Source organism: Toxoplasma gondii, chromosome VIIa, assembly GCF_000006565.2.
Source record: "Toxoplasma gondii ME49 chromosome VIIa, whole genome shotgun sequence".
In the NCBI taxonomy this organism is placed as follows: Eukaryota; Apicomplexa; class Conoidasida; order Eucoccidiorida; family Sarcocystidae; genus Toxoplasma; species Toxoplasma gondii.
Window position 1 is genome coordinate 3,234,973 of NC_031474.1, and position 26,591 is coordinate 3,261,563.

The 26,591-nt window shown below is 52.0% G+C and overlaps 2 protein-coding genes across 2 annotated transcripts; both read right to left on the reverse strand.

The window, feature by feature from the left end:
• Positions 1-857: 857 nt before the first annotated feature.
• Positions 858-16,700, reverse strand: TGME49_202540 (3'5'-cyclic nucleotide phosphodiesterase domain-containing protein). Its single transcript, XM_002367498.2, has 11 exons — positions 11,976-16,700; positions 11,130-11,353; positions 10,517-10,621; positions 9,888-9,987; positions 7,466-8,545; positions 6,477-6,695; positions 5,471-5,734; positions 4,702-4,788; positions 4,051-4,209; positions 3,318-3,472; positions 858-2,824 (listed from the first exon to the last, which is right to left on the reverse strand). The coding sequence occupies exons 1-11, from the start codon at positions 14,280-14,282 to the stop codon at positions 2,512-2,514; spliced, it is 5,013 nt and encodes a 1,670-aa protein (XP_002367539.1). The 5' UTR covers positions 14,283-16,700; the 3' UTR covers positions 858-2,511.
• A 2,526-nt stretch (positions 16,701-19,226) lies between these two features.
• On the reverse strand, positions 19,227-26,406 carry TGME49_202530 (aspartate-tRNA ligase). The gene is made up of 8 exons (XM_002367497.2): positions 25,134-26,406; positions 24,622-24,816; positions 23,994-24,280; positions 23,364-23,658; positions 22,609-22,772; positions 22,020-22,292; positions 21,065-21,278; positions 19,227-20,236 (listed from the first exon to the last, which is right to left on the reverse strand). Exons 1-8 carry the CDS (start codon positions 25,963-25,965, stop codon positions 20,175-20,177), a joined length of 2,322 nt encoding a protein of 773 aa, XP_002367538.1. The 5' UTR covers positions 25,966-26,406; the 3' UTR covers positions 19,227-20,174.
• Between the last annotated feature and the right edge of the window lie 185 nt (positions 26,407-26,591).

The following is a 26,591-nucleotide window of genomic DNA, read 5'->3' on the forward strand; positions in this document are numbered from 1 at the left end:
CTTCACTTTCTGCATGAGAGAGGGGTGTGGGCGAGTGCGTTCGCTTCGCCTATCAAAGACAGGCGTTTTTAAGCTCCCAGGTCGATTTCGAACATTTGAGAGAAACAGGAGAAGTCGGTTGGGTCTGCACTTCCTTCGACTCTCGGGTCTCCATAATGCGTCCGACAAGCACAAAGGGAAGCGTCTCTGCCCGGAGAAGCAAAAGACGCTGCTTAGAAACGAAAGAGCTATCAGAGGACCTGAAGAATGACCGCATGATGCACTTGCACAAAGACTGAGCATGCGGTCGTCGTAGGGGTGCCCTCACTCAGATGTCCTATGCCTGAAGTCAAATTCATAACGTCTCTGCTTAGACTTGATTCTGGAGAACACCCAGAGTGGCAGCTAGCGTGGATCCCTGAGAAGACCTCGCACAACGAATTCCGTCTTGTTTTCATGATCCGTCGCGAGCCGAAGAGCGGCGCTGACTCTCTCTCTCTGAGCACTACAGAAGCGGCCTTCTCCTGCCCTGTCGGAGCCAACATTTCTTCTTTTGAGAACACAGAGACTACGGAAAGTTTGTGCGTTGGCCAGGAGAGCCAAACTCTGAGCGCGAGATTGCAACCACGGAGTTCTCTGTGTTCACGAGGCGTACACCTTTTTGTGTTTCCAGAAAGAAGAAAACTCAACTCCGAAACGCTCGACGGCGCAAGTCGTTCTGCTGCCATGTCTGTCTGTCTATCTGTCTGTCTGTGTGGCGGCTCTCAGAGATGGGGGGTCCGTTGTCGCACTCGAGCGCGTAGTCTGAGTCGCGATCAAGGACAGAGGCCTCATGAAGGCATGCAGGTTCGAAGCGAAACGAAAAGACTGCGCAGACAGTCGAAGTCGTTCACGCACTTCGCGGGCGTCTCATCAAAGTTCGATAGGAACCGAAACTACGGTGGGGCTTGGAATCGCTTTTTGGACGAGCACTCGAAAGAAAAGGAAACTGGGACGACGCTGGAGCGCACAAACATCCAGAAAACGCCACTGGAAAAATGTTGCGTTCCAGCTGAGACCGCCACATATTTACACAGCGCGAATGGCACATTCCCCACACACTGTACTTTTGGAAACTTCCTGTTTCACATGCGAGCGGACGATTGCAGAACTACCATATTCCCTTGTTTTCATAAGTTCCAAAAAAGTCAGGAAACAGTTCGAAAATGGAGGCGCGAATCCAGCTCTGTCTCTCTCCTCTTTCGGTCCACCTCGTGGGCAAAAATGCTCTTCTTCCTCTTTCCCGCTTCGCTCCCTTCTCTGTTTCTCTCCATCCCTCCTTTGCCCCTGTCTGTTTCTCCAGGAACCTGTGCAAAGTCTACGAATCGAGAAATGCAGTTCGCCATCTGACGCAAAATCGTAAATGCGTTCCTGGAGACATGGACAGCAACCGGTTGCTGCCTGGCACAGGAGAAGGCCGACATCACTCTTTCTCTCGCAACTTTTCTCTTCTGCAGAGCAGACACAAAGTCCCCACGAGCCGCCATCGACGTCACCCTCCTCGCCAGTCCTGTGCGATGAACACCCTTTCCTTTTCTCTCGGCCCTTACTTCTCTTTCCTTCTCTTCTTCCTTCTCTTCTCCCTTCTCTTCTTCCTTCTCTTCTTCCTTCTCCTCTTCTTCCTCTTCGCTCTCTCTTTCTTCTTCCTCTCTGTCTCCCCTCGTCCTTCCTTTGCTCTCTCCTCTTCTTCCTCTCTGTCTCCCCTTTCGTTCTTCTCTCTTTCTCCTTGCTCCCTCTTCTTTTTTGCCTCGCGTCCTTCTACCTAATGCAGCCTGCTTCGACAGCAGGCATTCCCTCCTTCGCATGCAGCCACTCGAAGGCAAGACCGCGGGGTTCTCGCGCCTCGAAAAAGGAGGCGCGGCTTTGAAAAACCGACTTGCGCTGCTCTACTCCTTCACATCAACCGCCTTCGACCTCAGACCTGATTTCCTCCCCGAGTCCGCATGCACCTGCAGGCATCTCTCAACGCGCGTCTGTCCTCAGTGGTTCCTTTGAAACGCTTTCATATTCAGCAAGTGTGGGGGAGGCACGCGTACTTGACACACGGGGGTTTGACGTCTGCATCAAACAGCTGGAATGCAGAGTACGTTTGCATGCAGAGAAGAGTCGCCGCCGCGTTCTTCTCTCGTCACGCCCTCCCTTCCCCCGCGACGTTCTCTCCGCATCCGCAAACGCAAGAGAATCTCTCCAGTACACACCACGTTATCAAATCCGCTTCTGCTCTGTGAATACATACATATATAGATATACATATAAATACAGAGACGGACTTACTCGTATCCATACACATCAACCTATATCTGCATGCATATATATATATATATACATGTATAAAAATAGACATCCACAGATATGTGTATGTAACAACGGACATAGACCGTTCGATATGCCCTTTGATCACTCCATATGCATATACATATGCACATATACATATATAGATAGATCGATAGATCGATGGATCGTTTGAGGTCTGCTGAGGAGAGAAGCGCCGCTCTAGGCGGATGTGCCTTCAGATACTCTTCTTCCACTTTGTTGGCTGCTTCTTCGCGCTCGATTTAACTGCGTTCTGTACACGAGACAAGTTAAGTCGAGAGTGGTGACAGTTGACGAAGCATATCTGTTTGCGATTTCTGCGGCTTTGCTTCCAGGATGCACTGCAGCTGCGCCAGATCCATCGATCAAGTGCAGAAGTGGAGGAGCGACATCGGGTGAGGGAGCCTCGCCCAGCAGAGGCACCGGCACTGCAGCCGAAGACAACGCCTCCCAGTGAGAAGCGTTCGTCTTCATCACCGATATGCAGTACTTTCTGCAGAGACAAATGCACCAAAGGGGGAGAGACGCGTACACATGCAGCAGCGACGCGTCTCCAGGAGGAACTGGAACGTCCTTGTCCACGCAGCAAGAGTCCGAAAACACAGAAAAGGCGTCGACCTCTATCGTGAATGTGAAAAGACGAGTTTCACATGGATTCACAGAGAGGTAATACGCAGGATGACAGGTGGAGTTGCACAGACACAAAAAACAGAAACTGAGATTCAAGAATGCAGAAACGCCTGCATCAACCGATGGAGGTGCATTGATCGATATCGAAAGAGGCAAATATAGGCAAAAACATGGAGAGACACAGATGGATCTAGAATGATACAGAGGTAAGGAGACAGACCTGCCTGCATTTGTTGAAACCCAGATCGATAGAGACATGGAACGGTAGGATTTTCGAGTGTACACCTTTGAGAGCATCGAACGTTCCAAGTCACGTGGATGGACTGATATGTGCATTCGACTCAGAAGACTCTCACTCGATGTTTCCAGTGCCGTCGATCGCCATCAACTCTTCAAACAGAGGAACAGCAACGAAGCTCATGAAGCCTAGCTGAGACTTGGCAACTTCGCTGTGCTTTTCGCGGTCACACAGGGGAGACATCGGCAGATGTCGCGCGACTTCCTCGTCCCCCTGAAGAAAAAAAGTTTCGCCAGTGCAAGCAGCCAAGAAGAAGACGCGATGTCTACATCCCTTCTCCAACGCATGCGCACGTCCAACTCGAGCGTCAAGGAAAGCAGCCCATGACCACAGAAAAAATCGAGAGAAAAAAAGAAAAACGTGGAGATGCACTGACAATCTACACCCCACCAGGATAAAGAAATAGGATTCATGCACCCATACCAGTGTATATACATATATATATATATATATATATGTATATATGTGTGTGTATCTATCGCTACGTTTTTGTACGATTTGATTGAGACACACTAACAGATACGCAGGTACGCGTACGAATGAATGCATCTATATATAAATATATATATGCAGAGATACATGTACATGTACATTCACACATGCACACAAGTATGCACACGCAAAAACGTAAAGATAGTCATATGTGCATGCACGCATGTATATAAGTATGTGTGTAAGGGGAGAATTGATGTACACAAGTACGAAGAATCTGAAGAGAGACATAAGAGCGCTCTTTACACAGTGAGGCAGGCACAAGTCTTTTTTTCGGAGGACCCGGGGAAGCTGCATACCTGATCGTAGAACTCCACAGAAAGTCGCTGACACCACTGAAAGTGCTGCGACCACGGAACGCTGCAGTGCGAGAGGTCGGCGCATTTCATGATGATCTTTACAGCAAACCAAAAGTCTTCTTCGCTGCTCAAGTCGAAGTCCAGCGCGTTTCTCCGGACCTACACACAACAACCAGTTGCAAGAGCCTTTCCAGCACCGAACATCCACCCAGGCCCTCTCCAATCCTAAACGGCGAAACGCACGGGCATGCATGTCCATAAACACATACATATACACATTTGTGCATATACATATATATATATATATATATATGCATATACATATATATATATATATATACATATGCACCAGAGGAAAAAAGGCTCGGTGCACATGTCTACGCCCACATGTACATGTGACTCTCCAGGTCGGTATACACAGGGAGATCCAGAGACAGAGAGATACGCGTAGCACACACATGCATATATATATATATATATATGGTTATGTAGATATGTATGCATAAGGGGACAGAGAATCGCGGCTTGTATGAAGATCTCTCTATGTTGGAACAGGAAGGTTGACCCAAGGCCGGAAGTCCAGGTTCCTGCGTTGCATGCACAAAAAGTGAGGACGCCGGAAGGCTGCGACCCGCCAGAAGAAAAACTTACACGGAATCGAGAGACAGTTTCGAAGTGATTCTTCATGTCGGTGGCGAGAATTAAATCGATGATCAGCGAGCGCACCATGTGGTAGTCCTGAGAATCGCCGAGTAACAGAAAAAAACATTTGAGGGCAGGCGCAGGAGCAACGCAGGACCCAGGAAGCGAAACGTCTAATAAGTGGACGTCGACAGGAACGCAAGCGCGTCTCGGTGGGATGCTAAAAAAACATGTCAACGAAGGCAACCTCCGGAAAGCCGTTCGTATCGAGACCCCACACACCCGCAATTCCGATCAACAAATCGGCTCATTCTTATGCTTTACGCCACCCCAGCACAAGAAAAACAAAAACAACCCAACCAAGAGATCACATCTGCATGTAGTTAAATGCACAACCACACAGACCGAAACCTCCGTAGACATGCTCAACCATGCACGCATCCACATCATATACATAAACATATACCTATATATATATATATATACATATATCTACATATATATATACATATATATATATATATATTGAAGGCACAGGAGTAAATGAAAGTATATAACCACATGTGTACCTATACACACACATTCAGTTTTGTATATATATATATATATATCGATAGGTAGATAGATTTGTAAACTGAATACATTGACTACACAGAAAAAATGAAAGAGACCATATACATGCGTATATATATATATATATATATATGTATCGACTTCTGAAGCAATTGGGTTTCGCGCCTCTGTCGGTGTGTGCCTGTTTCGCGTTGGGGAGACGGACTTTGGTTCTGAGGGAGAAGAAGATGTCGCAGTCGGGGAGTTCGAGAGTTTTGAACGTCAGGCAGGAGTGGTAGTTTTCGAGAACGCTCTTGTCGTTGTAGAGGACAGCTACGGGGTCTAGGGCGTTGATGAAAAGAGCGTTGTTCCTCCCAGGATGGCCGATATCGTGGCAGAGACCAGCGACGACGACCAAGGCCCGATCCCGGCTGCCGATCGACTGACTCAACTCGAGGACTTCAGTCAGAGCGACCATCTTTTGTGCCACCTGAAGAGTGAGAAACGAAGCAAAAACGGTGTTTCAAAAGTTCGGTCCGGACGAATGCGCTGCAGATACGCAGGGCAACGGGGCAGAGGGTGACCTCAGAAACGCACTGCACAGGGAAGAAAATGCACCTCACTCGACATGTGGAGACAGAGGAGAAAGAATCTGATTCTTGGAAGTTCTGCAGAAGCAGAACCTCAGAAAGAACGAGAGCAAGAGACGCGCGTAAATCTCGACTGAAAGCACGGAATGAGGCCCCCCTTAGGAGAGATGAAGCAGAGGCAGAATGCGACCAAAAAAGACTAAGGAAGATGGACAGGCAGGAGATTGGAACGGACTGAAGCACAGAGGTTCGAAGAGATGGAACGGGAGCGCTTCAGAGACACCACGCGAGGCGTCAACAGCGGCGCAGACACAGAAAAGACATGGAAGAGTGGTGATGGAGAGAGAGAGAGAAAGAGAGAGCGGCACGCGGAGGAATCAAAGGCGCGACAAAACATGAGATCGAGAGACGGGGAATACGCGTCGACAAGAGACTGAAAAAGACTGAAAAACGGCGCCGAAGACAGAACCGCTGAGAAAGAAAGATGGAGACACCCGATACGGGCATCATCATCGGCTGTGCACCACGACTGCGTCACACGAAGACCCAGACTCGGATGGGAGGGCTTCTCCCGAAGACGAGACTTGCGAACTCGAGGATTTCAAACTCCAACTGGAACAGTCGCACCCTGACTCCTCGTACCATTAAGCCGTGAATGCAGTTGTGGTACGGCACGTGGTTGTACTGGATCTCGACTGCCGTCAGGAACCTCAGCACTACGTCTGGCGGAAGCCTCATATCTTCGCTCGTTCGGTGAAGCAACGCATATCCGACGTCGACGAGAGGTGTGGGCGACAGCTGCGCGTGACGAAGACAGTCGAAGTTCCAGTCGCGCGCGGCTTCTTCGCTCACAGGGATGCCCTAAAAAGACGAAAAGAATGCAAGTTCCCCACGCAATCTTCACCGCGTTCGACCCCGCGTTGCATGCAGATTCTGGCACAGGCGAACGCTCGCCGGCCGCAGACGGCCCTTGAGACACACGACCCCCCTGAAGAGTTGACGTCTAAAAAAAGAAAACGTCTACAGAGAAGAAAGATCCTACAAAACCTCTGTAGTTGATGCCCTCCTTGCATGCACAGGGGAGCACGATTTTCCTCGTCGATCGAGTTCGAAATCCATTGGATCTCCTTTCACAGTCCGGCGTCTGTGCACACCCGCCAGAGAGAAAAAAGAAAGTCAACCACGTCTCTCGAGAAAAGCGAGCCAATGGCTGAAAATTCAAATCTGCTGAAGTCGTTCTTCCCCTCCACTGCGAATTCACTGAAGAAAAGAAGACAACACGAGGCAGAGCTCCGCGCCCCTCCACCCCCTCCCTTTCGTGGAAGGCGGAAGACTCCAAGGCGACGACCCTCAGCGTCTGTGTAAAAAATCAACGAAAATGCCTGCTGATGTAATCCACTCTCTCGAGGGCGCGACATGAGTCAGAGAATCGACCAGAGCGGCAAGAAGACGCGACATTTTCACGAATTCGGAAACCGGTATGCGTCGAGACAAAGTGAGAAAACGAATCTCCCGCATGAAAGGCAAAAGAGAGCTCAAGTGTCACCCCGCGTCGAGAGCCGTCGCAAACGCGGACTCAGTCGGGAACTGCGAGAGTGAAACCTGCGAGTGAAGTCGCTGCATGCACTTACCAAAGACAGCTCGGGGGTCCGAGGGGAAGCATTCACGAGTTTAATCAAGGCCTCGTAGCGAAGTCGAGCCTGGAAGTCGGCGAGGGATTGAGGCGTCAGTCGCTGGCTCGGCGAGGAGCAAGGAGCAGAGTCGCCTCGTCGCTCACGGCCTCGGCTTTCGACTTCTCTGTGCGTCGAAGCACGCACTCGCGCCAAGGTATCGTGGAGACCTTTCGAGGTCAGTCCAGGCTTCATCTCGCCGAGAGCCTGCGTCGGGGTCTTTCGGCCGTTGTCGGGAACGGAGACCTTCTCCTCCGTCTCGCTCGCCGCGTTCTTCGGAGGCTCCGCCGAGTCGCCATCATCTGTGAGGTCCTCCGGCTCTGAGTCCCGCTCGCGGCCTTCGTCGAGGCGCGTCAACTGCCTCCCAGCCTGGCGGCGCGGGGAAGCGCGCCCCAGGTCTCCCAGGCCCTCGCCGCGGAGTCCGTCGTGCTCGGGTGTCGCTGCACCGCCGCAGGCCTCGGGGACTGCATGCAGGAAGGCGTGGACGTGGACGCCGTCGAGCGTTCCCGTCCAGTTCGCCTGGAGAGGCCAAGCGGACGCACCTCGGCTCGACGCCCAGGAGTGTGAGCTGTCTCTGCGGACGAGGGCCAGCGCCTCGGAGCCTGCGAACGGCGTTCCGAGGTCCCCAGACTTCGCCTCGCTCGACGCATCCGAGGCCGACCAGCAGCCGTCCTCGACGCCCCGCGTGTACGCCGCGGTCGTCACACGAGTCCAGTCTGCTGGGGACGAGTTGTGGTTGTTCAAGAACGCCTGAATGATGTCGCGATGGGCGTCCGAGTCGAGGTCCCCGAACTGGACCGTGTACAAGTCGGAAGTGTGGGTGAGAATCGAGAGACATCGACTCAGCGTTTGGTGGCAGTCAATCAACAAGCTGCGGTAGCTGACATGCAGCTCAGACCCGACCTCGCTTTCCACCGTCTGACAACTCTCCATGCAGTGCTTCACCATGTGCACCAGCTGCTCCACCGCCGTCGAAACCTTCACCTTCTCTCGCTGACGCTTCAAATCCGACTCCAGGCGATCCATGCGCTTCCTCGTCGTCTGAAGCGACGCAGACGCAGACCCGCAGACAACGGGCAAACCGGTCACGCCATGCAAACCGGCGAAAGGAAAAAGACGCGAAAGCAAAGAGAAGAAAAAAGAGAAGACTAAGCAGAGAGAAGACAAAGCAGAGAGAAGAAGAGAGAGAGAAGAAGAGAGAGAAGACAGAGCAGAGAGAAGAAGAGAGAGAAGACAGAGCAGAGAGAAGAAGAGAGAAAAGACAAAGCACAGAGAAGAAGAGAGAAAAGACAGAGCAGAGAGAAGAAGAGAGAAAAGACAAAGCACAGAGAAGAAGAGAGAAAAGACAGAGCAGAGAGAAGAAGAGAGAAAAGACAGAGCAGAGAGAAGAAGAGAGAAAAGACAAAGCAGAGAGAAGAAGAGGAAAGAAGACAGAGCAGAGAGAAGAGAGAGAAGACAGAGCAGAGAGAAGAAGAGAGAAAAGACAAAGCACAGAGAAGAAGAGAGAAAAGACAAAGAAGAGAGAAGAAGAGAGAAAAGACAAAGCAGAGAGAAGAAGAGAGAGAAGAAAAAACAGAGAGAAGAAGAGAGAGAAGACAAAGCAGAGAGGAGAAGACAGAGAAGACAGAGCAGAGAGAAGAGAGAAGAGAGAGAAGACAGGGCAGAGAGAAGAAGAGAGAGAAGACAGAGCAGAGAGAAGAAGAGAGAGAAGACAGAGCAAAGAGAAGAAGAGAGAAAAGACAAAGCAGAGAGAAGAAGAGAGAAAAGACAGAGCAGAGAGAGGAAGAGAGAAAAGACAAAGCAGAGAGAAGAAGAGGAAAGAAGACAGAGCAGAGAGAAGAGAGAGAAGACAGAGCAGAGAGAAGAAGAGAGAAAAGACGAAGCACAGAGAAGAAGAGAGAGAAGAAAAAACAGAGAGAAGAAGAGAGAGAAGACAAAGCAGAGAGGAGAAGACAGAGAAGACAGAGCAGAGAGAAGAGAGAAGAGAGAGAAGACAGGGCAGAGAGAAGAAGAGAGAGAAGACAGAGCAGAGAGAAGAAGAGAGAGAAGATAGAGCAAAGAGAAGAAGAGAGAAAAGACAAAGCAGAGAGAAGAAGAGAGAGAAGACAGAGCAGAGAGAAGACAAAGCAGAGAGAAGAAGAGGAAAGAAGACAAAGCAGAGAGAAGAAGAGAGAGAAGACAAAGCAGAGAGAAGAAGAGAGAGAAGACAGAGCAGAGAGAAGAAGAGAGAGAAGACAGAGCAGAGAGAAGAAGAGAGAGAAGACAGAGCAGAGAGAAGAAGAGAGAGAAGACAGAGCAGAGAGAAGACAGAGCAGAGAGAAGAAGAGAGAGAAGACGAAAGGAGGAGGAGAAGAGAAAAAGAAGAGAGATGAAGAAGACCTACCAGCCAGTTGTAGAAGGTGTGCCTTTGCTGCAGTTCTGTTGCGTGTCGGCCGATGAAAAGGAAGACCGTCAGCATGAGATACGTGAGGGCGCGAATAACGCTGGTGTCACAGACAGAGACGCCAAGAGGAAAACGATGAAGTGCATGCAAAGGAATATCTCCGGAAGCAGTGACATATTCGTCAGAGCTCTTTGAAGACGACCCGCCTCCCAGTTTGCCGCAGCACATGAACGTCACCCTTCTTTCTTGAGGAGCAACTCTTCCTGATTAAATTGCGGCAAAATATATACGCAGGCAGCGACACCCGCGTTTCTGCATACGCGTACGCGCAGACCTCCACACTGCGACGACAGATACGTACGTGGACAGAGATACAGATCCCGACCTATTTTCCATGTAGAGAGACACTACATAGCAAGCTAAATATAGCTGTAGATATACAGAGAGAGACACAGATCTAGAGAGAGATAGAGAGATCTACAGAGAGATGGAGAGACAGATACCGCTTGATAGAAATAGGTCGACAGAGAGAGATTGACGGAGCCATACAGAAAGAAATAGATTTACATGAGGAGACGCTGAGCGAGCCGACAACAGTTGACTTCCTCCTCTGCGTTTGTGTGGCTTACACGAAAGGCACAGGGACGAAATCCGGATTTAGGGCTCCGCGGATGACAATCGACGCGGTGCTGAATCCGAAGAACATCAAGTGGACCTGCCAAGTGCGTCGCGTTCTGAAGGAAAAGAGAAGCAGATCGTTAAGCCGTCCAAAGTGAACAAGACGAGCAAGGCCCAACAAGAAGGGAACGAAAAGAGATAAAGTTGAGGGAAAGAACCGACGCCCGCCCATATATAAATATATATATATATGCATACACATACATATAGAGGCAGATAGGCAGATCGATATGTGCATGCATGTGTGTGTGTTTTTGCATTTGCATTCTACAAAGACCTGCATGCAGGCGGTTTTTTCTCGAATACGTCACGTCCAAACCTCTGCGTACACGTGGTCACACATGTATAAATTTTGAATGAATATACGGATACAATACGCATGTGTGTGTATCTGTTTTCACACTCGTCCTCTGTACAAATATATATGTATATATACTTATAGATAGACATACAGATATATAGATTTATGTATATATATATATATACGCACGAAAAGAGCAAGAGGTGTTTGATGTTGCCATGTGATGAGTGTCGCCGTGGTTTGTCTGAAGTAAAGCATTTTACCTGGACGGATACACGACGTCCAGCTGGACGATCAGAAGCAGGCCGTAGAGATATGCGACGGCACTGGAGGCCTCGAGAGACGTTGACCACGCAGATGTTTTCTCCAGACTGATGGGCGCGTCCGCGGGATGCATCGGATATGCAGAGCCAATCACGTCTTGAACGTAGCTGTGCTCCAAAATGTACGACGCCGTCGTATTCCATATCCCCCAAATGGTGACGACCTGGCACCACCAGCGCATGCAGACGCACAGCTAAAAACTTGAAAGGAGAGCAAGAGAGAGACCAAGCTGGAGACCCAGGGAGACCGAACGCGAGAGGTCAAGAGAAAAGAACTGGAGAGAGCAAGAGAGATACGAGATCAATGGAGGAGATCCACGAAGCGAAGACCGCAGCAATCCATAGACGAACGCACGCGACAGAGAGAACGAGATGGAGAGGAAGATTGCAAGCAGAATAGAGAGAGGTGAAGAGACTGAGAGAAACGTCAAGAAGGCCCGACGTTCCGCGAGTCTGAGAGACAAAAAAGAGAGGTGCATCTTCACGGATTTTTCTACAGATCGAGAGAGAAAGTGGCGACTTCGATGTCCCTTCCCTCCCTCCCCCACCCGCCCCCGGGCCGCAGCAGGAGGCCGGCGTTGCGCGAGTTGCCTCTCTCTCCCTGTGAAAGGCATTCCCTACAGTGCACGGTCTCCCTGTGCTCTGTCTGTTTCTCTGTCTCTCTGTCTGTCTCTCTGTCTCTCTGTTTGTCTGTCTGTTTCTCTGTCTCTCTGTCTCTGTCTCTCTGTCTGCTTCTCTGTCTGTCTGTCTCTCTGTTTGTCTGCAAGTTGTCCAGTTCTCGCTTACGAGGAAGGTGCCTCCGTCTGCGATCAACTCCGCATGTTCCGCGAGGTGTCTGCACCGCTTGGTGACGATGAACAGGACGGCGACGAAGACCGTGACGGCCATGTTGATGTGGAAGAGAATGCCGAGCGGTTCGCTGTGGTTGAACGCGTCGAGGAGGTTGAAGGACCAAGCCATCAGTGGCCACATGACGCTGGTGACGACGAGGGACAGCACGCCCATAAGGAGGAGACGCGTCGCCATCCAGCGGTTGATGTTGTCCGCGAACAAGTCCTCGAGACCGCGGTCGACAAACTTGAGAGGGAAGCGTCTGAGGATCACATCGCCCGACCCCGAACGACTTAGGTGCGTGCTCGGAGACGCCGAGCCTCCGTCTCGAATGCGTTCCTTCTCGCTGCCCTCCTTGTGTGTTGAGCCTTCTTTGTGCGTCGACGTCCCCACAGACAAGTGCCTCCCCGTCCCCCCCCCGACGGACAGTCGCGTGCGTTCACTCATCTCGACGCCGCTGCGTTCCCGACATGCGTCGGCGAACACAGAGCGCAGCGAGCTCTCGTGGCGCATCTGGGCGAGGTCTTCCTTCATCCGGAAAACGAGGTCGTGCTCCGCTAGGCTCTGGAAAGCCTGACAGACCTTTCTGCGCGCCGCCGCCAGTCGCGCGCGACACCGCCGCAGAAACGCCGAGCGGCTCTCCAGGTCCGGCTCCAGACTCGCGCCCGAGTCCCCCGGACCCGCGGACCAGAGCCCAGCCTCCGCGCGCGAGTGGTCGGAGACGCGTCGCGAGGATGTGCTGCTCCGCTGCTCCGCGGAGCCGCGGCTGCCGACGCGGTCGCGCCCTGCGCGGTCGGACCGCTGCGGAAGCGAAGTGCACGAACTGTCGGTTCCGCGCCGCTCGCTCTGGCGACCCGGCGACCGCGCAGCCGGCGAGGACTCTCGCCGCGCGACTCGCATCGAGCAGAGCCCCGGCTTCTCGCGCTCGGCCTCCGGTTCGCTCGCAGAGTCGCTCCGACGCGAGATGTGCGAGCTTCCACACTCACTCAGCGTGGCGAAGGAGACCGTTTTCACGCGAGAAAAGCGCGAAGAATTCGTCGGATTCGCCATCGCAGACGCCGCCTCCAGCTCGTTCGCAGACGGCGGCGCCCCCGTCAGCAACGCGGTCCCCTGCTCAGTCCGCGAACTCGGTGCAGAGCTGTGCACTCTGCATCCGCGAAACAACGCAGGCAGTGGAACAGACACGCAGACGTCGGAAGAGCAGCCACTTCCAACAGGGAACAGACCAGAAGGCGCAGACAACGAAGACCGCAACGGCGAGGCTGAAGACGACGACGGTCGTGACGAAGAGACAGTTGCTTTCGGCGAAGACGGAGAGAAACCACGAGAAGAGGCACAGGAGGGTGAGGAGTTCGAGTCACTTCCGGGGGGTTCTCTCGGACACACGAATGCCGCTGACGCGGAGGAGACAGCTGGAAGAGAACAATGGAAAGTGGAGAAAGAAGAACTTGGCGACAGGCAAGAGACAGAAGCGAGACGCATGCACGCGCAACACTGAGAGGCTGTCGAACAACTCCCGCCGAAACAACAAACGGACGAAGATGAGCAGTCGGGAGAGTCTGCAGTTCTCTGTGCCTCCTGCCAGCACTCCCCTTGGTTCCCCCGCAAAACGATTGTCTCTTCCCCCTCTCGCTTCCGTCCTCTTTCTGCAGCAGCAATGACAAATCGTCGACCGAGTCTTCTCGCTAGTCTCCCTCTTCTCTTTGAGTCGTATTCTTCTCTCCCTTCTTCTCCCTCTGTCTCTTCTTCTCCCTCTGTCTCTCCTTCTCTCTCTGCCTCAGTGGAAACGTGGTTTCCACAGAACGATCTCCCCTGGAAAGTTCGCGCTCTTCGTCTCCTCGATTGCACGCGGCGCCTGTCCCCTGCCGAAGGGCAGGAGCAGTCGCTGGTGGCAGCTGAAGCTGGCGGACCCCTCCGGGCTGCTCCGCATTCTTCTCTTCTCTCCCGGAGTCTGCATCGCTCGACGTTCTCCCTCTCTCCCTCTCCTTGGCCACACCGACGCACGAGCCTCCAGAGTGGAGACCCTGCGGGAGGCGAGACCGACGGAGATGCCCTTCGCGACGAAACGAGCGAGTTCTCTCGAGACAGGGAACTTGCAGAAGCCGCCCGTGGGATTGCAGAGAGCGACGGAAGTGAGAAAACCTCAGAGACTTTCGCGTCTGCACTTGGACCAAAGACGCCCGAATGCGCCGGCGAAGCGACAGGAGAGTCTCTCGACATGGCGTCGACGCACAAAAGGAGAGAGTGCTCGCGGAGCCTCATCCCGTCGGGGGGCAAAGACACCCCCCAACAGGAGTCGAAGAGCGGAAAGAGACGAGAAAGAGATACACAAAAGAAATGCGCGTTCACGGCGGGACCAGGCAAGCAGCTGTGCTGTGCGGGAGGCTCGGCGTTCGGCAAGAGCGGTGAATGGAGTGGAAACGAGTCGCCAGAGAGCGGAGAGTGGAAGAAAAAGCAAAGAATATCGAGGGCTGCCGACGCAGAAGCGCACCGAGAGCGAATGGCACGCCGATAGAAAAGGAGAGACCCGTAGAAAGGCCTCTGTGTGCAAGAACGACTAAAAGTATACTCCTCAGATAGGTCAGAAAAGAGAGAGAGTTCCTTCCTCAGACTGCATCAGTCCATGTCAACTCATCGCTCCCGTGTAACTACACAAGACTCAGGTGGAACCGGTTTCTTCCACCCTCTTCTGTGTTCGAACGCGACCTGCCGCCCTCCGCTCTGAGGTGAATCTGGGCCGACGCAAAAGAGGTGGAGTGCCCCGTTCAAGGGGAAACGTCGGCAGAAAGTTTGACACGCTTCGCGAAAAGAACGGCGGAGGACAGGAGAGCAAGACGGAAACGAGGTCTCAAAGCAGAGGAGAAAGAAGAAAGAAGGTCGGCAAAAAGTCGAGGAAGCAAAGGCGTCAAATACGAGAAACTTAAGCCCACACATCCGCGAAAAGAAAGTTGAAAAGCGACCCAGCACAAATTTGCGCCAAAAGCAAACGCGTCTTCTCCAGGCCTCTCCGAGCGGAGGGAAAGACATCCAACACCGAAGGGAACTCTAGAGAGCCGACGGAAGGAAAAAGTGGACCTGTTTTCTAGACGAAGGTGAAGCTCGTGTGTCGATCGACAGGAGACTCGAGCGACTCCAAAGAAAATATTTCGAAAGTTACTTTTGACAAGAAATGCGCGCACCACGGCCAGGCGTCCACTCGTTTTCGGCGGTCTAGACACTCGAAGGGCCGCCAGGACGGACCTCTACCTCCTCTCCACTTCGCTCGCCATTCTCGTCTCGTCTTCCCTCCTCTCGCGCTCTGCGCTCACCTCACTCCAGAAGACACAATGAGGTCACCGCAATCAAAGCGGATGCTCTCTGTAGGCGCTGTCCATGCACTCGAAGTCGAGGCTGGCTTCCCTCGTTGGCTTACCGCCCGGGGAAAAACACAGAGGCTCGCCACGGACGATGGAAAAACGAGAGGGGGAACAACTGGAACGGGGAGCGGCGCTCTTCGCGAGCTCTTGTGCTGCCGTGTCGGTTCTGAGGGGTCGAAAACATCTCAGAAAAGATATGTTCGGGGACACTCTGAGTCCTTGTCGATGCAGGTTTTTCACCGCACTGAAGTCGTCGGCTTCTTGCACTCCTATCGGGTATCGCGTTGATCTTTTCCTCCGCAGGTCCCAGGATTCAACTTTTCTTGCTAAGAAGGATCCCCGACTCTCCGCAGAGGAAAAGAGCGAGAGAGGAGACAGCCCGATGGCCCATGCACAGGAAAGAGACCGAGACGAACTACAGAAGCGCGACACGGGAAGCAGACACGGGCGGTGTTCCTCTGTCAAAAAAACAAGCCACGAGAAGTCGATGATTTATTTCCTTCCCTCGTGATTCACAACTCGAACACACGAGCAGCGTGTCCTTGGAGGAACCGAGGCGAAGAAGCGGAAGGTGGCGGTGATAGGGAGAGAAGCCGAGAGAACTGAGGGGAAAATTCTTTGACAGATCCGAGAATGTACACAACTCGACGCGCGCGGGACCCGAGAGCGGGCGAGAGACTTGCCGGACGACGAAAAACGGGGGAGGCGGAGCCAGCCTTCTGGGAAGTGTAGAACGAGAAAGAGAATTACGTCTTAGAGGAGACCCCAAAAAAGGCAAGAATCTGGGGAAACGGTGAAGACGAAGATTTGCGCCGTCTGCGGATGTTGCGAGCTTCGCCTTCGTTTTCAAAAGACAAGAGTTAAGGACAATCGCATTCAGCCAAGAGACAAGAGAGAGCACAGAAGAAGAAAATCCTTCGGCGCGCGGCGCCGCTTTCCCCCGGGTTTCTGGTGCGTCGGTCCAAAACTGAGGAACGGCACAAATCGGCGGAAGACCGTTTTCCAGTTCGGAGGTTACAAATCGCGTGGAAGCACCGCTGAGATTCGCCTCCTTTCGTCGCACGAGTTTTCTAGACATGGAGCTGGGGACACACAGCGACGGGGAAGGATGTGCGCAAAGTCGCAGGGAAACGGAAATCGGCCTGACGACGAGCGAAGCATCTGCAAGTGTTGTGCCGGTTTGAGCTCGAAGTGGAAAGCCACGCGCCAAGCGAAAAAAGACATCTCAGGTGTATGGACACTCCAGAGATTCGCAGGTTCGCGCGGAAGGCGGCGGAAAAAAGTGGAGAGGCCGTCCACGAGCACGGCTCCGCAGCCAGCGAAACATTTGGAGTTTCTGGAAGGCCGGCAGACGAGCAGCGCAGAATATCCCAGCAAACGCGAGTAAAATCGACGGGAACACGGCCTGCGTTTGCGAACGGGTATTGAAAAAGGGCACGCACGAACGAAAACATACCGGCATGCGACTGCCCAGCGCGGTGCCACCGTTCTCACGGCTCGACCATTTCCGGTTTTGCGACTCGCAGGTCGCGCGTTTTCACTCCGCACTTTGACTGGACAGTTTTTTGCGATCTCTGTCGTGGAAAAGCCAGCGTCAACCGCAGAAGTGTCCTGCATGTAAACGAATCGTCAAGTCCTGCCGTATCGAGACGGGCATGTGTGTAAAATGTGTAGAACCGCTTGTCGGTGGTTTGTAACATAATCTGTACTGAAGGCTCGGAGGTCGTTTTCCCTAGAAATAACGCGATCCCCTCCTTTCTTCCGCCTAGAACGTTATAGGTCGAGTCACCTGCAGCATCCTCGGGACGATAATATCTCCAGTTTTCCCTCGCGGTCAACACGAGGGATACCACAGGGACTGCGGTATCTTCCGAAAAACGGATGCTCAATATAGATTATGTTCCCGGAGTAATAAGTGGATTACGGTCGTCATTCGTATCAAAATCGAGAGAAGACGACTACGCAGATGCGAATCTGGTCAAGTCCGTCGTTCAGACTGAAACAAGATGCGGAAGCAAACGTCATCGAGCAGTGCCAGCCCAGCGTTCCCCGCTGCTCCTCTGAAATTGCCAATAACCATTCCTGAGGAATCTTACCACCATGGTAGTTTGCCTCTCCCGCGTGCTTTACGAGAAATGCGAAGTCGTGTCACGATCCACCACGCAATCACACATCAAAGGGCAACACGCTCTCTCTTGATTCAGGCATCTTTGAGTCTTACACACAGAACGATACAACAGTCTGGCGCACTCGTAGACTTCCTTGCTAGTTCTCATTAACAAACTTGGCAGACAGTGTTGCCCGAGATAGTGTGTTCTGTCTCAGATCTTGGTGCGCCTTCCGTTAGATCCAGGCTGCCGCATGCGACGGATGTGTGTGTGTGTGTTTACGCAGAGTCGGGGGGAATAGTGGCTCTCGTTCGCAGTGGCAGGAGAGAGATGTTTTTTCTCTGCGTAGCGTGGATGGACGGCTTAAATCGGTAGAGAAAGCCGGTCGTGTGATTTGCCCGCGAGCGCGAGAAACCTAGCGCGGGTCGCAAGGAGAAACACCGCAGAACCAGCCTTCAAAGGGCTAGGAAACGGCAAGGAGAAACGGCAGCACCCTCGACGCACACTCAGAAACTTTGGGCTTTTACGCAGACGCAGTGACCCACAAATACCGGAGGATGCGTCCGTGAATATCAGCAAACGACAGGACTCAGACACGCCAAGGGGACACTTGAACTGAGGCCTCCTGGTAGGCATTCACCGTGCGTGTCGTTGTCGTTCCGTTGTCTTCGAAGAAATTGAAGAGCTTCAACTCAGCCGTTTTTTCTCAAGCTCTCGGGGTGTTTTACACTATGAGGAAATCGCGTCCAAACCGTGACAGCATGTGTGCTCTCTACAGTACCCGCCGTCCCTGTATTTCTGTTTCTTCGGGTTGGGCACCCAGGTGTGACGACTCACATTGATCTAGATCGTTTCACCTCGTAAAACAAACTGTAGGATCTGCAGAGGCGTCTGCTAGTCCTGCGTCCGACACCTGTGCCACAAGAAGTTGGCGGCAACTCATCACACGGCAATCTGGTTCTGGGTCAACGTTGTCGTGTACGGGTGGGGCCCTTGCGGGGTGGTTATTTACGTGTTCCGACGCTAAAAAGCCTCATGAAGATTCAGCGAAGAGTTGCTGTCGATTTCGCGCGATTCTGTTAATGAGAAATAGAGTGGGACTTGTGTTCATGTCCAACGTTCAAGGCGAGATGGAGAACGAAACTGACTCCTCTTTGCTTAGAGCTCCTGCGAAAGCCCATTACCACTGAGAGAGCCCGAGTGGGGGAAGATGCCCGTAGCACCCTCTTGCGACAACAAAGTATGTTTTATCAGGAAAAGAAAAAGAGGGAAATACGAAGTAATGGAGCTAGCATGCTTCTACTTGGACTGCAGTGCCCTTTTCCTGTTGCTTTTTTCTCTGATGGACATCCACGGAGAGTCACGAGTTGTCACAGACCTACTTTTACTCCGGCCATCTCGACCTTTCTGAGATATCAGCCAACGTGGCTCGGGAAAGCGAAAACCGACACAAAAACGGGAAGGGAAATTGTCACGAAGGAAGGGCAGCGTACGAACTTCTGAGTTACGTAGCAAACAGTGGTCCAACTTTTCCCAAATGTTTCGAAAAGGCGATTTCATCTGTCAGATCCCCACAAACAGAACCTAACACATTTCCGTTCAAGAACTAAACAGCATATCCCTTCTAAATAAATTTCTTTCACGTCGTAGTATGCTTCGTCACCCCACCATGTCCCCAGAGATATCCTGAGACTCTCTGGGATCTGTGTTTCCAAACTTCCAGCGACTGTTTCAGGTGGACTGTTTTTCTTAGAATGCAGCGTCAGTGCCCTTCTTGACTCAGAATGTGTTTCCACGTCTCTACCTTCTCATTTAAAAACGACGCTTGTTTACTCCAGTTCACGTTTGCCGTATGTTCACATGTAGGAAAGGTGTCAGTGTTAGTGTCTGTCGCAAGAGTCCAGGATGTTTCCTTGTCGTCGTGGCATTATGTTAAGAAATGACGATTGACAGTTGTCCCCAACCGGTGATATTTTCACGTGGAAAATGTGTAAATGGTGCTGCGGCACTATGCCACCTCAAAATTGTCGCATTGTCGCCGGCACCGTTTTCCGCCTTTGTCGATCTGCGGCGCATGCGCATCCACGCGCTCGTAGAGAGAAACGTCTTTCTGATTCTGCGCCTTCACTCAACTCTCCGATCAAATTTCGTTTGGCAGCATCGAGAAGGGAGAATTCACAAAAAACAAAGACAAAGCTGTGAAGTCTCTTTGAACTGCCTTTGAACGAAAAAGCAGTTTCTCAGCAGCCACACAAAACACAAAGGTAGGGCGTAACAAATGCAGCAGCATGCATGGATGTTTATATACTTTCACTGTCTACGCGCATGTGCATTCACGTCCATCAGCGAAGGCGTGTATTCACATCCATACATGTATAAATATATATACATATAAATATATATATATATATATATCCTTCACCCATACACGCACACCGGCGTAAAACCAAGTTCGAGACTACAAACGTTGACTTCACCCCTGTGTACATATATATATATATATATATATATATATATATATATATATATATGTACTTATGTATACGTATATGCATACATATGCATGTATGGTGTTACATTGCTGGCACTTCAGTGGACGCTGAAAAAAGACCTGTGGTTCTGTCTTTACTGGCCCAGAGTGCTTGTGTTTCGTTCCTTGTGTTTTCCGGACTTCTTCCAGAGCGCTGCTTTCAAGGTGTCAGGCGTTTCGGGTCGCGAGGGAAGAGAGATACCTGGCGAATGTTTTTTGCGCCTGCAAAAGAAAGTGAAGAAGACAGGATCGCCGGAAGCCGTCAGAAACACTCGAAGCGCCGGTGCATGCGTAAGATCACACAGACGTCTGTTTACGCACGAAGACGTGGACTCTCTTCTCGGCGAAAGAAACTTGCGTCTACGTGAACAAACATGGATTTCTACGCGGCTCGGCGAACGCCAACATTTCGACAGAAGAAAGGGAAAACGAGAAACGGGACGCGTCTGTGGACGCGCATTTTAGTCTTGTCACTCTTCACATCACCAAAACAAAGGACGCTGCATGCACGCTTGTTTCCGTCCACAGAACCCACCGATGCCCACTCCATCCTATCCTCAAAAAAAGCAAAAAAGAAGTTGCCAATTTCAAGCCCCTCCACGGGGATCCAACATAGGAGGATTGGTACGCGAAAGTGACATGCATGCGTTTCCGGAACCATGCGTGCTATGGAGAGAGAGAGAGCGACGTAGCAAGATAGATGCAAACGCGTCGACAGAAAAAGATCGACGCATGCACAGATGCTGATCCTTGAAGAGTTACGGGTGGAGACGCCTAGGGAGACAGCCTCATAGAGAAAGCAAGTCACATGCCTTCGTATCGAACACAGCAGATGCATCGACAGACATTGAAATCGTGTCAGCAACTGGTGAGCACACAGATAAAAGACAAACGCGTCGAGAGACATTCGCATAGATACGAACTGGAGATGATATATACAGACACACAGATAGACTCTGACGTAGGAACAGTCTCTACGCAGGGAAATGAAGGCAAACGCACAAGTAAACAGAGCACGCGCTTTCTCCGTTTTCGATGAATTGGCCGTACCCAAGAAAAGCATAACGACTCTTTCGAGGCCAATGCCAGCACCGCCGTGGGGGGCAGTACCGAGCCGGAAGGAATCGATGTAAGTCTGGATGGAGCTGGGAGGCACTCCGCATTCCAGGCATCTTTGAGTGAGAAGGTCTGCGTCATGCACTCGCTGGGCACCGCTGGTGATTTCCTCGTTCCTCATGAAAAAGTCGTACGAATTTGAGTACATCTGAACACGAGAAACCACAAAAAACGAGACAGCACACACACACACACAAACACTCCCGGTCTCTTCCCCTTTCAACACAGTCACACGCATGCGGGCAATATGCCCCTGAGACGCAGAGGCACCCAGACAGGTCGCTCGACTTACAGGCGTCGACACAGAGAAAGCTACGCAGATACACGTAGAAGATGCGTAGGCAGTTCGACACAGCGGCATAACTCCACAGCGAGAGCTACATTCAAAGAGACAGACGCACAAACATAGAAAGCTTGGCAGGTCGACACACAGGAGCTAAGCATAAGACACACACGGAGAGAAAGCAACATGCAGACGTATGAAGGCGTAGACAGGCATACGCCGCAGTGTGTGAGAGTTCTGGCGAGAGCACCACCGACTCGCAGGTCCTCAGAGACGCTCTCTTCGCTTCTCGAACAGTCAACGAACAGCGAATCGTGCAGAATCAACAGACTACCCCGTGTCTGGAAGCGACAAAGCCGCTTCATGCACAACGATTGATAGTGGTTTAGTGCTAGAAGAAGGCAGACCGACGTCGAGGTCGTCCGTACCGAAACCCATCGCAGACGAACGGATTTTCTCTCTCTCCCGAACATCCGCGTATACATATATATATATATATACATATATATATATATACATATATGTATACACACACACACATATATATATATATATATATGTGTATTAGAGTGTAGGGCTGCAAGGTCCGTTGAGTGCTTCCGTTACCTTGTTGTGAGGGTCGGGCATGGTGTAGAAAGGACGAACTTTGAGAGGGTACTGGAGAAGCATGTAGAAGTCGGTGTGGTATTTCTCCTTCACGAGTCTGCCGAGCATTTTCTCTTGCTCGGTACTCAGGTCGAACTCTGAGAGGTCCTCAGGGATGTTTGGGCAGCCTGCCTCGCGCAACATCTGCACTCCTTCCTCGAACGAAAGGCGCGGCGTCTCCTCGATCCACGTGAAAGGCTCTGCCGGGTGCTGTTGGTGGAACAGATCGATTTCCTGTCGCACCGAACAAAGACGCCAAGAATCGACGGCAAAAACGCTCCACGGGCCGCGACACTCTCGGACGCAAACTTCATCCTCAAAAAGTAGACACGCGCCACCCATCTGCATACATACATGTAGAAATATGTATTATGTGTGCCTAGGGGTGCCTATGGGCGTCGATGTCTGTCGACGGTGGCAAGAGCTGTTAAAATAGGTACAGTAAATAGTAGCATAGGAGCTGTCAAGATAATAGACCGGTAGATACGGACATACATCTGCAACTACCTCGATCCAGCTCTTGAAGACGCCGTTGGAGGAGGAAGAGTACCTTTTTGCATCTTTCTGAAAGGCCTTTGAAGATGAACTTGAAGAGATCGTCGAGGAGATCCAGAACCTCGGAGTAGTGTTCTTTGAAAGTCATTTCGAGGTCCAGCCCAGTGAATTCGCACAAGTGACGGTGAGTGTTGCTGTTCTCAGCTCGGAAGACAGGTCCTGTGAGGAAAAGGGGAACGCGTGCAGGGTCCTCTTCTGATTCACAGTTCTACAAGTCGGTGTCTTCTCTGCCCTTCCGGCAGCAACCAAGGAAAGCAAACTTTGAGTTTCCACCCCAAAAGGAAACCGTTTGAGACTCTGCCGCTGCGAAAAGACGCCAGTCCTTGACTGGACAGATGCGAACGGCACTCTGACGGCTAGCATCTCTCCCAGCAGATCTCAAGTTCGCCTCACCCGTCTGGTCCTCCGTTCACACAAACTGCAATGAGAGAATACGGAAAAATTGCAAGATTGTCCAGGAGCTACAGACGACGCGGACGCTCACCCCTCCCGTGGTTTGAGTGGAGAAGATCCGTCTGTCTCTGTCCATGCAATTCTAAGGCGTTTTTCCTCGAGTCTGTATGTTGAGACATCCCGGCAAAGGATGTAGATTTCCCTGCCTCCCTTTCTTTGTTCGACCAGCCTTCAAGTGTTCTCTTTGTCTTCTGCCAAGACGTCTTCAAAGATACCCTTGTGTCCCCACGGTCGAGCGTAGTTCGGTGGTTTTTGTCTTTTTCGGAGCCTCTGACTCAAAGGGAGAGCATTTCTCACCGATTTCGAAGACGCGCTCAAAGTCCGCACACATGGCCATCTGCTTGTAGAGCTGCGGAGACTGAGCAAGGCATGCGTCTCGGTTAAAGTATTTCAGAGTGAAGCAGGAGGCGCCACCCTCACTCGCCCCTCCAATCAGCTTCGGGGAGTGAAGCTCAACGAAGTTTCGCGAGAGCAGAAACTCCCGAAACAGCTGAAGCGTCTCAGATTGAATTCGGAAAATCGCCTGGTTAACCGGCGTCCGCAAATCCAAAATTCGGTTGTCCAATCGCGTATCCATGTTCACTCGAATGCCCTGGAAGCAAAGCGAAAATCACAAACACCTTCGAAACACTCAGCCTCAACTCCTGCCTCTCTCTCTTACATGAAAACAACGATCCAGAAATTCTAAACGTACAGATACATATATATATATATATATATATATATATGTATGTCTGTATTTGAGAACCGCTTACGTGAACCTACGTTTATGAGAAACTATGTATGCATATATATATATATATATATGTATATATGCATGTATACAATGAAGAGTGTGGGCTGGGGAGTGCTACGTTTTGCCGAGTCTACTTTCGCTGCGTGTCTTTTTTCGCGCGTCTCCTGTGGTTCCCGTATGCGGTCGCCTACGCCTTCCGAGCCGTCCTCGGGTCGCATTGCGTCTCTGAGCTGGAAGGGGAGCTCCTGGGCAGCCTTGCTGACGCAGAAGATCTTGGTGACGAGAAGCTCGACGCCTTTCTGCGACGTGGACTGTATCTCCACTTCAGGCTCCACGACGGTGCCCTGGAGGTCGACGACGGACTCGAGCGGCAGACTCATCGTCCACTTGATCATGTCCTTTGTGTTGCCTCGCTTGGCATCCAGCACCCCTTGCACCGTCTCCTGTCTCTCTCGCAGCATCAAGAATCCAACGCTTCCTGCGGAACAGCAGACAGCGAAGCGAAGGACAAAAAGTGACACCCGAGGGAGACAGAAGGCAGCGCGCGACATGCGATTGGCCAGACAGAAAAGAGTGGACACCGGCGCGGAAAAGCGAAGGACGCAGAGAACGAGGCGAATGCGGAGAAGCGACGCGAGTGCAAATACAGAAGGAGAAGCTGAAAAAGGAGAAGGACCGGAGCACAGGTCGATCCAACATTCGACCTTTCGCAGAACAGACGGCACCAGCCGGCCGCAGACTTGCTTGCTGGCGACAGCTCGCAAAAAGTCAAACAACGCTCGCGGTGTACATACAGCCGCGGAAAGAATGCAAGCGTACCTTTTCCTCGCGACTCCTGAATGCGTCCGCGAACCCAGACAGTTTTTCCGACGTGGTTGCGGAGCTGGTCGACAGGAATCCACTCTCGGTTTGTCCGCATGCGGGAGTCAATGACGGGGAGATAGCCGAAGGCATCTTTCTCCAAATCCTCGACCTGCTTGTTCATCACGGCTTGAGCAGCCCGCTGCTCTGCCTCTGGAAAAAAAAGACGAGGTTCATACACCTTGGGTCCTGAAGAGCAACCAGCTCTGGTCATGACATCCCTGTGTGCCTCTCTTGCCCTTGCCTTGTCTGTTCCGCCTTCTCTGTGACAACCTTTTCTTTCAGTTCTCTCCTCTCTCCTGGTCTCTTCCTCTCTCTGCGCCTTTCTCCCTTCCCCCTTCGGCGCCCCCGCTGCCCGCTCTCGGCCGTTTCCCCCTACCTCTTTCTCTGTCTCCTCTTCCTCTCCGTGGCCTGGCAGCCCCCCACACACAGCTCTCGTTTCTTCCCCGCCCATGTCGCCTCTTTCTCACCGAGAGCTTCTCGCTTGGCAGCTTTCGCAGCTTCCTTCGCTGCCTCCTTTTCTGCCTTTTTCTGCGCCTTCTTCGACACGGGCGCCTCGGCTACCTCCGCGACCGAGGGCGCCGCCTCCTCTCGCTTCGGCGTCTCTTCCGGCATGGGGGGCGGCAGAGAAGACAAACAGGAAAACGCACGGAGGAGAGACGGTGTTGTCGGCGAAGAAGAAACCGAAACAGCTGAAGGCATGCGCCTGTCGACCTCTGCTGAGTGACCCGCGAGAGAGGAACAGCGAGCAGAGGAGAGGGGAAGACTCCGTGGCCTGAGGAGGGCGCTGGACGAACGGAACCGCGAGACGCCTATGAAGGAGACACTTGGTTTCAACGCCTTTGTGGGGAGTGAAGAGAAGCAGCGAGAAGTCACGGGCGCTCTAGCTGAAGAAGGCGAGACAGAAGTGAAGCAAAGAGAAGAAGAAGGAAGAACGCGCATTCGCCAGTTCTCTTTGTTTCTGCCAAAGCAGCGGTCGCCGGGTTCGGCGGCAGCGAAAGCAGAAGAGCGAAACGGACTCCTCCTACGAGCAGCACAAGACGAGAGAAAAGAAGCAGAGAGAGAAGAGAGCCAAGGAACGAGAGGTGCAGAAGGGGGAGAGCTGGAAAGCTCAGAAACTCCCGACGAGCGCAGCGGGGAGAAAGGAGAGGAAGTCGAGAGGAAAAAGCGAGAAGCGGGCCGTTGCTGAGGCAAAAAAACTTCTTCAGTGTCGATGAGAAACAAAGAGAAGATAAAGAGAATCGGAGCGAAACGGAACGGTGGAAATCGCATGCAGAGAGAACAGAGACCGTCTCTCTCCATGGACTGCGTTATCAGCTCTGGAAATCGTCTGATCCGCACTAGAGAAGTGAAAAAAGTTGCGGTTTGCGCCTTGTTTCTGTGTGGCTACATGCACATCTCTTCTTCAGACTGAAGGCCAAAGAGAGCACGAAAAAAGAAGAAGGCACAGGGAAAAGTCAAAAGAAATGGGGGGCGGAGACGGCCGTCGCGAAGCAGCGACGGACCCAGCGCGTTCCACGGAGTACTCATACACCCTCCAGGAAAAAAGTGAAAGAGGACGCGGCTCTCCACGCTCAGACGCCACAAGCGAGAACAGGAAAGAAAACAAAGGAGAAAACGAGGGAGAACAAGCAGCGGAGATGCTGTGTTGGTCGCCCCCCTGTCTCTGTGCGCACAGTCGACTCAGCGGGCATTCTCGGCGCGTATGTTCACCTCCGAGGGATCCCAGAAAACAAAAAAAAGAAATAGAATACAGAGAAGAAAATTTCCCGGTCTCCATCGGAGAAGACACACCTGCGCTTCTCTCTGGGCTGTTTGCGTCGAATCCAATGAGTCTCCGCGTTTCGTCTCCCGCAGAGCCGACGGACTGTTGTTCGGACATTGTTTTCCGAATATAAGGCGGTCTCAGCCCCTCCTGAGAAGTGTCA